The sequence below is a fragment of the Agelaius phoeniceus genome, chromosome 2 (genome assembly GCF_051311805.1).
Source record: "Agelaius phoeniceus isolate bAgePho1 chromosome 2, bAgePho1.hap1, whole genome shotgun sequence".
NCBI classification, from domain to species: domain Eukaryota; kingdom Metazoa; phylum Chordata; class Aves; order Passeriformes; family Icteridae; genus Agelaius; species Agelaius phoeniceus.
In genome coordinates, this window is record NC_135266.1 from 87967298 (window position 1) to 87980056 (window position 12759).

A 12759-nucleotide genomic window follows, 5' to 3' on the forward strand; every position below is an offset into this window, starting at 1 on the left:
AAAAATCACAGGCCTCTGACCTTTTCCCTTTGGTTAAAGGAAGGTTGAGTAGCTGGGCATCAAAATAAGCTCCAATAATGATTCTATGAGCTGTAGGAGAAAACTAATTAACCAGTACAAGCCATGCTGTGAACAGAACTAGACTTGGCAGTGTAGTCTTCCCAGTCAGAACTGGGTCTCTGTCTGCCAAGTGTGTTTGAAATTAGAGACCAGTGTTGAATAAGCTATCAAAACCAAAGAAACATAATTAAATAAATAGACATCCCTTGTCCTCCCAAGCATGTTCTTTTTGTCTGGCTTTTTTTTTTTTTAATGGTTGAACTTCAGTGGCAGGCAAAAGTTAATAGGAAGGATGTTTCAATGATTCAAGCACTCACTTTTTTCAGATGAGACCCCAAAATTTATAATTATTATTTGGGATATCTTCTTTTGAAAAAAACTTATGATGAGTGCTCATGGACAGACCCTGAAATTAGTGTGCACAAAATTTATTTTGGTTTATGCAATTAATGAGTCCTGTGTAGTCAGTCCTTTTACTGTTCCTGCTGTGTGGGGTTGCTGTGTCCATTCTGCACCATCTCTGTCTAGAGCTGGAGAGTCATCACAACAGAGGTAGGCCACAACCAGGCTGTGCCCCTTTTCCTGAACCCTCTTTTCAGAGTGCTGTCATTCTTCCTTCCCATCAACAAACTTCCAAAAAAGAGCTGCAGAGCTGGTGGGCCACTGATGATCTGTGAATATTGGAAAAAAGAAGAGTAACACAGTGGGAGGTGTGGATTAGCAGGCCAAGGGGAGGATCTCAGAGCTACCTTTTTCCTTCCCTTTCAGTGAGATGATAGTTTACTGAGTACAGAAATCTAATGAAAGGAGCAAAAACAAATACATCTTCCAGAAATATGTCCTTGTCTAACAAGCTGAATAATTTAATAACCTTTGTGTGTATGTGTCAATACCATGAAAGCCTTCACTTTTAAATCCCTAGGAAGGCCATCCATGTTCTCAGCTCTAGTCTGTAAAGCATGGTGTTTGTCTGTGCTGCTTAAACCAGCTTATGTAGGCCTTGTCCTTCATCTTCACCATCCCCTCTCCCTTCCTCAGTGCTCCTTCTCAGCCCAATACTGCCCTTTGTCTGGATTTCACAGCTGTCTACAAGACACTCTTGTAGAGGGGGGAACTCCTGGGGCAGAAAATTCACCAGATTACTCTAGAGTACTTTCTTCAGCCAGATCAGATCTGTCAGTGCACTTTACTACATGATTGCATGAAATTTGGACTGGACCAAAGGAAAGAGTGGCAGGAGTGAAGAAAGGTGACAGCCTAAGCATCAGCGCTTCTAAAGAAATAAATGTCCGTAAATCCAAACCCTGGCTGTCACTAATTTATCTTAGTGAAGCACAAAGGCAGAAGTCAGTATGAGTCTGCTACTTCTGAACTATTACCCTGACCTATTGCTTATGTAATTAAAAAAGAAAAAAAAAAAAAAGAACACCTTTCTGAGGAAGAAAACAAACTGGTTTTCAGGCCTTCCCTATAGATACATCACAGGAATGGCAACAAGTTCACCAGCCCAGCTTGAAATGTAAACATTCACTGTAAACATTTTCTTGAATTCCTCTTCTGAGGAAGCCCAGTGGTGTCCCTCACAATAAGTGGTGAACTTTTCAGAAGGGTTGAAATGTGATGATGAAGAGGATTTGGTCAGAGCCATGGGATGCATTTTACTGACTGTGCCACCCTGCCAGGTGGCTTCTTGGGAACATGGCCCCCTCTTCTGCCCCCTGACTGATGACCTCCAGCTGGGAGAATGCCATTCGCATCTCCATTTTTCCTAAGCCCTGAGATAATATCTCAGTGAAGTAAATGCACATAGTCGCATACCTGAGTCACACACCTATCTAGAGTAAATGAAGTTTTAGTGACAGCCAAGGTACAAGGATGCACTAAACTAGGCAGAACAACTGTGCTGTTTCAGTGAGTTCTACAAGAAATTTGGAGCTGAGGGGGTTAATTATTGATGGTCAGTTAATAATGAGCAATACACAAATGTAGAAGTGGTGAGACTTCAGCTCCAGCATTAGGAGCATGGAGACACAAGGGAGGGCTGCCAGCTGGATGCCTCTGTGTGGGAGTATATTTTCCTCTGTTCCTGTCACCATTACCCCCCCCCGACCACAGGCTTAGGACTCTTGTACATTTCTCAGTCCCATTAGTAAGTCAGGTGTCTGATTCCTCGGCAGATTGTTTATTGGTACTTCAGCAGTCTTCATTCCAGCCAGGAGAAAACCAAAACTTTTGCATGCTGTATGGCCAGTCAAGAAAGCTGAAAGTTCCTCCTTTTCTCCATGTGCTATACTTCTGATACCAGTTCTGTTCCCTTCTGTTACCCTGTCAGCCTGCCTTGCCTAGCTTCCTGTCCCCATCCTTTGCAGGTACAGCTGAGGGGGAGACAACACAAAAGTGTTTAAAAGCTTTCTTGCATGCAAGTTATGCAGAATTGGCAGGTAAGTACTTTCAGAACCTCGCAGACTGTTGAATAATTACAGATAGGTATTTCCCAGCTGGGATGTGCATACACTGGGCACTGCACTGCTCTGTCCCTGGCACTCCCCTGTACTGTCTCGTGACACTGTTACCCTCACCTGCAGGATCCCCAGAGGAACCGTGTGTACCAGTGGCAAGGGGTGGAACTAGAAACAGGCTTTACACAGCTCTCCTTCCCCCTCACCTCGGATCCCATCCAAGGCTTCTACAAAATAGTTGTGCAGAAGAGCATCTCATCCCATGTGGAGCACTCCTTCAGTGTGGAGGAATTTGGTAAGGGAAAGGAATTTGACAGTAATGCCTTTTACTGTGACCGCTCAATTTGGAATTTTCTGGGAACAGCATGGAGAAGGGAGGGACAGAATGTAACAGGCAATGGCGATTCATAGGGGCTGAGCCAAAAAGCACTAAGTATGAGAAACGATTTCTGACTTTACGGCATCTCTGTGACCTGCCCAAGCTTGTATGTGCTCAAACTGCTCTGGGGAGCACAGGACATGCCAGAATTCCTGTGTATGGCTTGTGGCACCAATTTCAGCTGGCTTTGTCTCAGTTGATTCCAGTCCAGCAGCTTGTTGCAAGTAGCACTAGATATGAATGTAAGAGATGACAATATTTTGGTGACTCTATTTTGCTTCCCTCATCATCTGCATAAGGTCTCTTTCTCCATTCGTAGTCCTCTCTATTTTTGCTCTTCCTTGTTTCTGTGAAAGCTTAGAAAACATGTTTGGTAGAAAACTTGTGATTGAAGAACCCATGAATGTTACAAAAAGACTGCTAGGAGAGACTGAGTAAGGAGAAATGTGCTGCTGCAGGGAGCCTTTAACCCTCAGCTCTCTAACAAAGCTTCTTGGGTGATCGTAGGTGCGTATTCTGACCATAGGTGTAGATGTGTATTCTGACTGTAGTGCACATTTGAGGAGGCTGATTGGCCAGTGCTTCACACTCCCAGGCTCTCCACTAACTCTGCATGAAGACCAGATGTTTATTCCAGAAACAGCAGATCCATTGATCAAGACCTGCTGTTTCTGGAATATGCAGCCCATAGATTGCCATTGAAGTCCATGAGAGATGGCTTATTTGGCTTTGAGTCAAGAATGGTGAATAATTTGACCACAAACCAGGCTATAGGCTTCAATCTGCCATGGTGACAGATGTCCTGTTCCTTGTCCCCCAAAGACCATTCTGAATGCCCCACAAAATCAAAACTGTTAAGTCCCATTGTTAGCCTCCTCCTAAACTGATTTTTCTTTCCTTTGTTCTTTAGTCTTTTTCTTATGAATCTCTCCTATTGCTATTTCTCTTAAAGTCTTTTGAGGAAATGCACCCTGGAGTTGAAACATTGAGCCTTGCCTCCTATCTTAGAGGCAAATTTCTGTCTAAACTGTATAACTCAGGGTTATTTTCCATTTCCTGGATGTGCACCCACTCTGATGTTATTTCCTCGCACTGTGAAAAAACCCTTCAGCTGCACCAGCTGGAAGCAGGACATTACATGCTTCAGTCCAGTCCTGGGCATGAGGAGTTGGAGGTGTAGGGCTGCAGGATGCAATATGGGAAGAGAGTTGTAACTTAATATGTAAAAAAAAAAAGTAAAACATATATATATATTTTTTACTCATGCTCCTTTATATTGGGCTTTAGTGCTGCCTTTTCCACTTGAAAATATAGATCTGAGAGTCTGTGGCTAGATTCACTTGAACTCTGTGGGTATGCAGGACAATATCCCACAGTGCATGTTAGTGAGCCTAGGAGAACTCTGCATCTCCAGAACAGTAAGAATGAGCCAAGAGAATCAATGATTTGGGGCATTTCAATGTGGTGAATTACAAAGGTGGCGAATGTGCTGCTCCAAGTCCCACTTGCAAATTATGCATTGTGAAGACACCACACAGGAGCAGTGTGTCCTTGTGAATGGACTCAGGTGAGGGATCTGCTCAGCTGTCTGGAGCCACATAAGCCCATGCTGCCAATAAGGCAAGGTAAGGACTACAAACTTCCTTAATTGCTTTTGAACCCAAACAGTGGTGAAGGCTGAGAAAACCTATGGAAGGGGTAGAGATAAATACTGGAGACCACAGGGAGGTTCATATGAAGAGGATCCTGGCTCTATGCTTGCGTTGCTGTGTAGTACACAGCTCCTATTCACTCTTCTCATACCAGACTTTCTCTCTTCCATCTAGTGCTGCCCAGGTTCGAGGTTCTGGTGAAGGTCCCAAAGATGATCACTATTAAGGACAACGAGCTTCCAGTGTCTGTCTGTGGTCTGTGAGTCACAGAGCTCCAGTAAATCTCTCTTGCTTATTCTTCACTCTGCCTCTTTGCTGAGGACCAAAAGAAGTGCTCAGGGAGGGTTTTTAAACTTTTCCAAGGCATGTAGTGAACACTTATTTCATTCTGTCAGTCCTGAACCTGCTGCTTGGCCTGAACAGTCAAAGTGAAGGGTCTTCCTTGTGTTCCTTAAAAGATTATGTCAAACAAATCTGCATTTTTCTCTTCTCAGTTTATTTCACATTTTCTCTTTCTGTCTTTACATTTCTTCAGTTAGAGTTGTCTGCCAATGCTGAACCCTCAAATACTCCATGTCAGATCAGACATCATTTTAATTGGTGATGCTAACCCAGTGTTCTCATTTTTAACTCATAAGTCACTCCTTCTGAGCACCTGGTTGTCTTTCCATTTCTTCATTGAACCCTGAGCAGTTTATAATACACAAATGCTCCTGGCTGAAATAATTTTCTAAAGTCAACCTTTTTCTGCAGAGACGTCCCACCTAGAACAGGATGAATGTAACTTCCATGGGTGATGGAAGAATGTCACTATGGAAGTGATGGAAATCATTAAAATGCCTTTCAGAAGTATTAGGAAATCATTCACAGAGGTCTTTAAGGAGAGGTGTCTGTGTGGCTATGCCTGATTGTCTCCCTATCTGATTCATTGTTTAACACACTGTGGTTAGGTACACCTATGGGAAGCCTGTTCCTGGTTTGGTGAATGTCCAAGTATGCCGGAAATTTTCCCAGTCTGCTTCAAGTTGTTACGGAAAAGAAACAGAATCTGTGTGTGAAGAATTCACCAGGCGGGTGAGTCCCAAGACCAAAATGTAGTGGTTTTCTGAAGGTTAAAGGGCCACCTTGTCTCAAGAAAGATCAAATATGTTGGGAGAGAGTAGGGCATTAGAGATAGCATTCTCTCTAGGGAAAAGCAAAGAATCTCAGAGGAAGGCATTCTTAACAGAGGGATCATTAAACTAGAAACAGAACTGATGATGAAAACCTGACCCCATTGAAACCAGTGACAAACCTCCAGCTGCCAGCCATGAGGTCTTTGCTATTGTTCCACAAACTGAGAAAAGAATCTTTGAAGGAATTTTCTAGCTGAGAGGGACTGACTGTGAGCAAGGAGCAAAGATGAGGAGAAAACAAGAAGGCTGTATAAAGAACAAGGAACAAAGATGAGGTGGTATTGTATATGGGTCAAGTACAGGAGAAAGAGCAACAAGATGAAGAGAGAAGACAATGGAAGAAACAGGAAGAAAAACAGAACTAAGGCAGGAGGCAATTAACAAGGAAACCAGTGTGGCCCTTAGAAAACTGTCAGATATCTCACAGAACACAGAAAATATGTGGATGAAACACTAGGAAACAGGCTGAACACAAGTTCTTGGAGACAACCCTTGAAGAAATTCTGGAATTTCAAGAACAGAAGTCAAGCATGTTGGGTTTGGGGTATCTATTCTCATTCCTCAATGCACAAACTTTGTTCACAGAACTTCAATTTTCTCTCCAATCCCTCGCTTAGGCAGATGCTCGTGGGTGTGTTTCTGGTGTGGTGAGGACCAAGGTGTTTCAGCTCCTACGCAAGGGATATGAGATGAGCATTGAGGTACAAGGCAAAATCACGGAAGATGGCACAGGTATGTAGGACACGAAGAAGTCAAAGTGATGGCAGGCATAACAGGAGCAACTGGCAAACACAAGGAAGGTGGAGTAACATGACTAGAAATTAATTAATAATCCCTCTTTACTGTGCTCTGTCGCAGGAATTGAGATGACTGGAACAAGCTCCTGTGGTATCACATACACCATGAGCAAAATCCACTTTGACCTATTGGACCATGTGTACAAACCAGGGATCCCACTCTTTGGGACGGTAGGGAACTTCTGAGACCCTGGGCAATGAGTGGCACAGCAAACACACAAGTGCACAATCCCATCAGTTGGAGTCGTGGGGTGTGTGGGTTACATGGTTCAAGAGGCAGGTGATACATGGTGGAGGTCCCAAATGAAGCTGGTCGGGGGAGTTAAAACTACTGAGGAACTAAGGATCCTAACAGATAATTTCCATGGGCTGACTGGGTTGTTTTGCTGAGAATTTTCTTAGTTGTACCCTCAGACAACTCAGGGCATGCCTCGCACATTCCCACATTCTTTTCCTTTGTTCTTGTATCAAGAAATATCCTGCCTGGCAAGGAGGAAAAGAGGCAAGAGGATGTCTTACTTGTCAATTGCTTTTTGTTGCTAGTCTAAAACCTGAAGTTTGTTATTGCTTTGTTAGGTGAAGCTGGTCGATGGCACTGATGCTCCACTTGCCAATGAAACCATCACAATTACTGTGGGTGGAAACAAATACAAAGGGAATTACACTACAGATGAGCAGGGACAATCCTGGTTTTCCATAGACACTACCAGCTTCACAGAACTCTCCCTGGAAATCCGAGTGAGTGGCAGAGACAGGGGTAAGCCTCTGTCTTTCTCTTCAACAGGGGAAATGTCTGTCCATGGATTATCAGTCTTTTCTGACAATTGGAAAGTAAGGCAAGTTTCTTGGTGGGTCACCTCACTTCTCTGTGTCTTCTCTGCATGTTATCCACAATCTCCTAAGCATGCAAAATACAGAACATTTCCAGAGTTTTTCTGTGGACTTTTATGTGGCTTTATACCTGTATTTGTTTGGCTATGAACCTTTTATTCTTCCTTCTCAGGCAGAGCATAAACCTGAACTGAACTGCTATGACAGTGACTGGATGACACCATCCTACAAGCAAACCACGCGCAGAGTAACTCGCTCTTACTCCCTCAGTAAGAGCTTCCTCAAAATTGAGCCAAAGCCTGAGGCACTAAGCTGTGGCTCCTCAGCAGAGGTCCAGGTGCACTATATCTTCACACCAGAGGCCATAGGGGAGCAGAAGAAAATTATCATTTATTATTTGGTAAGACACATTTGGGGTTACTTTGATCTACGGCCACAGAAAGTAGTGTGTAACCTCTAGCTGTGTTCCGTGATGAGCAACCAGAGCACTGCTAGATGGCCAGTAATGATGGAGAGCACTGGAAACCTTCAACAGTGCAATCCAAATACACTTCGCTAATCTTTCTCTTTTCTCTCTCTTCTGTGTGCGGAATTTTGGGACACCACAGTAATTGGAACAGACTGTAACATGCTGGCATTAAGAACTATGAATTTGTTCATTTTGGGGATCAGAGAAGAGAGACTAATTGAACTGTGACAAAACAATGACATGTCAGTCTCTTTTGGGAAAACAGGAAGATTCAAATTAATATCCAAATAGAATGTCTTTCTCCCTAAATTTGTTTTTCTGGTTCTCCCATTTAATGACACTAGCAGAGAAGACAAGAGTAGCTTTGGAGAACAATAAAAATATCAGTAAACCAGATATTTCAGTTATGGTGGACTGCATAGAACTTCAGGGGACTTAGACTGATATTCAAAAAAATAGAAACCTGTGCTAGAGATGTCTATGTGCTTATTTTCAAGACTTCTAACAATTAATGGAAGGACAATATACTCATTTACCCGGTTGCCTGGGAAAATTGATTTTAAGTATGTGCATACAGCAGGTAAACAAACAGTGAGAAACTTTCATTTTAACAGATGTGGATCCCACATCTTGAAATTGAAATATGGTGTTATGGAATAAATATTCCATATCAAAAGTAACTGAATAAAAAGCATTTTTGACTGTGCAAAAGGAATCTTTTTCTAGAAATGAGGGAATTACAGGAGGTATTTAGGCTATTGCCTACTGTCTAACTTCAGGTACCTTGCCCAAGCTCATATTCTTTGCAGCCTGTGGTCTTCTGTCCCAACTTAGTGCAGTTATAAAACTAATCCTGGTGAAATTTTTCTTCATACTGTTTCACAATGAGACTGAGAGAGGAATGAGGAGACTTTTTGACGTCCAGTCTCTTCCAAATTGTTAGAAATGAGCAGATGACTCCCAGAATTATGTGTGGTTAGAGGCAAAATGCATTTGAACCTGATCTATATATGTAATATGTACAAAAGCAAAGATACATATGATCAATGTGGTGCTCCTAGGAGCAAATATTCCTGTCTCCAACGACCCAGTAAATTCCAGCCTGGCACCTTGTTGAGCATCTTCTTGGTGCTGCTCACACTCTTACAATTAACCCAGTGAACATTCCTTCTCCTTTCAACACTGGAAAGAACAGTTCCAGGAAGATTTCTCTGTTACACAGGTGATGGCCAAGGGACAAATCGAATTAGCTGACACCCATGATCTGACTGTGAATCCTGGAGATGGTGAGCAGATCTATGCCTTTTTAGCATTTCTGATGGTAATTTGGGGCAGAGGGAATGTAGGTAAATTACTTCAATTCAAACACTGAATTTAACATTTTGTTCAAACTTTGCATGTAATGTTTGAATTTTCAAAATTAAGCCTTTTTATATGACGTGGCTTTGGTTAATTTTGTTTTCTCTGAGTTCCAACAGGTGCTAATTTTTTAATGAGAAAATGTTAGAAAATTCAACCAAAAATAAGTATAATATTTTGGCTACTTCCTAAAACCAGCACTTTCTGATGGCCACTCTACCCTATTCTGATTGTGGATGCTTACCAGTGTTGTGAGACTCACATATACAACAAGCAGCAAGAACATGCCTCCATTTCTTTGTCTCATTTCCCCTATTTTTTTTTTTGTATTATTCCTGCCTTGTAAGCATGCAAACACATGCATATCTATATTCTAATCAACACATTTAAATTTTATTCACATATATGTCCAAGGATTACACATTTCAGTACCAGAGACAAGATGTGATGCAACTTTAAATGTCTATTGAAAATGAGAAGAGGGAAACATTTTGTAAGTCTGTGAGAAGGAGTGGCACTGCAGTGGATATAAACAGATTATGGCAGTGAAAGATCTCATGCGCTGTATGAAGTTCTGTATCCTCACTAGGAGCAGTGACTGAACTCCCACCCAGGCTGGTACCAAGGGATGTTCTGTCACCTTGTCTAGATTGTGACATAAAGCTCAGGCCCTGATAGAGTTTTCCAGAACAGAGGGGCATTTTCTACTGTGTCTGGAGCAATAGTTTGGTGTTCCAGATAAGTGCTTGCTTAGCTATAACCTTCTGAAGTTATTTTTTCAGTCACTCTGCAAGCTTGACTGCTGTTACCCTTTTTGCAACATTCATGTTACTTTTTTTTGCCTCAACTATTTTTTCATAGCTCTTGGAGACTGGGGGGAAAAAAATGGTTGGGAGCATCAAGAAATTATGCCACACGTTAACTGGGGAGAATCTAGAAGGCAGAGAGAGGCCCTCCAAACTCATGTGCTTTGTCAATTCACAATCAGTCTTTGAATGCAGGCATCTTCAGTAGCAGCCATAAATTTTAGTCATGTGTCAGTTTGCCAGCCCCTGATAACTAAAAATGTTCATCAGGAATGAACTTGACTTTTTTTTTTATCTGGGGAAGGCAAATGCATATATTGGAACCCCTTGCATATTGAATAGCCTTCTGCTCTCTCTGTCAGCTTCCGGGACATTCCGGTTGAGCTTCCCTGTCGAGGCAGCAATTGCTCCCGTGGCACAGATGCTTGTGTACACCACTTCACCCAGTGGGGAAGTCATCGCCAGTTCACAGGATTTCCAGGTTGAAATGTGCCTCCCCAATAAAGTGAGTACAAATCATGGTTTATGCAGCCCATGTTTGTCTTGTGGACAGCAGCTCAGTTTTAATTTCCAGAATGAAGGCAGAATTCACAATGGGCTCATGAAATGTTCTGACCTGATGTTGACTGATGATTGGTGACCAGAATAAGCAACAAAGCTATGAAAATTTTAAAAATGGAGCAAGACAGAAACAAAAAGAGAATCACTCATCCTTATTAATTACATTGATAAAGATGAATATCCATTAGACACTAGCCAATTTCAGTTCACACAGCTAGAAGTGTCAGAATCATAATGTAACAGTGTCTGGAAAAATGGTGGCTTGAACGTCCTTTTGGATTTTCAGGTGAGATTGAGTTTTGCACCCAAGGAAGGTCTTCCTGCTTCCAACACACACCTGCGACTCCACACCTCTCCAAGATCCCTGTGTGCCCTCCGTGCAGTGGACAAGAGTGTTCTCCTTATGAGGCCTGAAAATGAGCTTTCTCCCAGCTCTGTGAGTCTTGGCTACTTTTGGTAATGAGCAAGTACAAGAACCAAGCAAGCCCTCACTAACAGCACTATAGACATGGGGGAATGTATTTTTACAGTTGCATTCCTTACACTTGCCTTTTAGAAGCTGGCATTCACCATTGGAGTGCTAGTTTGTGTCTGTCCCTGTAAGTGGTGATCTGCTGCATTGTTCCCTGTTATTTGCATTTCTCCAGGTGTATCAGCTTCTCCCACTAAAGGAAAGCCAGGGTTATAGCTTCAGGGAATACTACTTGGAAGAAGACAACGTCAACCCATGTGTATCGCTTGACAATCTGTCATTAAATGGATTTCTCTACATACCCATTTCTTCTGATGGCGAAGGGGATGCCTATGACATTCTCAAAGTAAGCACCAACCTTTCATTTTTCTCTTTTGCTCCCTTTTTGAATTCAGTCTCCTGTCTTCTTCTCACCTGCCCTGAAGGGCTTTTTAATAAAAAGATAAGCTCATTTGCTGTAAACTTGCTCATATTTGTATGCAAAAAAATAACCAGGCTCAGTTCCCACATCTACTTAGCCCATGAACAGTAACTGAGGGCTTCTCAAAACCATTAAAACTTTGAAAGGTCTCCTCATAGTACAGACAGCTGCAAATGGGCTTGGATAAGGCAACAGACCTGAAAAATTACCTCTAGTGGCATAATATTAGAAACTCCTCATTCACTCATGTTTTCTTTCTCTGGTTTAAATATGTCTTTGTTAAAATATCAGTTAATTTGATAACCCATAAATCCATGCATATGTACCCAAAGTGTCCTGCACAAAGTTTTTTGGGTACCCTCCCTCCAGTGCATTTCACACATGCATTCACACAAGCAGCTGTCCCCAAGGTAGGCCTGTGGCTTTACCTTTCCACCTGATCATGCCAGGATTTAGTCTTAGTATGAGAATGACATGATAGAGACTCCTCATCTGTGTCAAACCAGCCTATCCGGAATTTACATACAAATCTTTGTTATTCTGATCATTACCAGACTTAGGTACATCCATTCTTGACATACTAAATGAAGTTTATTTTCAAACCATTTTTTTGCATATTTTTTGTTCTTCTTTCTCTTTGTTTACTAGGAATTGGGCTTAAAAGTCTTCACTAGCAGCAAGATCCATAAGCCTGAACTCTGCGAGCATTACCCAGAACACATGATGGAAAGGAGTTACAGTGGTTCTAGTACCTTTTTGGTTTTACCTCTCACACAACCTCCTAAAATTTACCACCCTGCCTCTTTCCTTCCCTCTTTGAATCTTTGAATATTAATTACACAGGCAGATCTGATTGCATTCAGATATGCTGACCTAATTCAGGATCCCTCCCTTCTGGACCAAGTCCTGAAATATGAACTGATTCACCTCTGCCCGCATCTTCCCAGGCAGCCAGATGTGCCTGGATAGAGCTGTGTGTGCTTGGCAACTCCCATGCTACCCCTGCAGCAGCAGAGGGCTTGTAGGCACTAAAGGAATATTTCAGCACAAAGTAATGGGGTTTTTTCCCATCAGATCTGAGTCCAGCTATGAAAACCTAAAATAGGAGCATCTGCATCTAGGCAGCCACATTCTAGGAATAACTAGGAGAACAACCAGGGTAAAAGTGGGCTAAGACAAATGAGAAAGTGGTACAATCCCGTGGTTCAATATTTTATCACTGGGGGCTGAGAAATTTGGTTCTGTTCCAAGTTTCCCCATTTACATGACTATAAGGGGCTAGGTAGGTCATGTTACTTCTCTGCAGGTTCAGTGACTA

General features: G+C 42.3%; 1 protein-coding gene across 3 annotated transcripts in view; it reads left to right on the forward strand.

Moving 5' to 3' along the window:
* LOC129132228 (alpha-2-macroglobulin-like) overlaps window positions 1-12759 on the forward strand; it is a 37509-nt gene that overhangs the window by 6657 nt on the left and 18093 nt on the right. Inside the window, exons 6-17 of one of the 3 annotated variants that reach the window (XM_054651268.2) lie at window positions 2646-2814; window positions 4725-4809; window positions 5501-5624; window positions 6343-6457; window positions 6584-6693; window positions 7099-7260; window positions 7526-7753; window positions 9045-9108; window positions 10350-10492; window positions 10835-10984; window positions 11196-11366; window positions 12090-12189. In XM_054651268.2, the coding sequence (XP_054507243.2) occupies window positions 2646-2814; window positions 4725-4809; window positions 5501-5624; window positions 6343-6457; window positions 6584-6693; window positions 7099-7260; window positions 7526-7753; window positions 9045-9108; window positions 10350-10492; window positions 10835-10984; window positions 11196-11366; window positions 12090-12189 (1621 nt within the window). The remainder of the gene's footprint in view (window positions 1-2645; window positions 2815-4724; window positions 4810-5500; window positions 5625-6342; window positions 6458-6583; window positions 6694-7098; window positions 7261-7525; window positions 7754-9044; window positions 9109-10349; window positions 10493-10834; window positions 10985-11195; window positions 11367-12089; window positions 12190-12759) is intronic. The other 2 variants (XM_054651276.2, XM_054651284.2) reach the window with 2 other exon arrangements.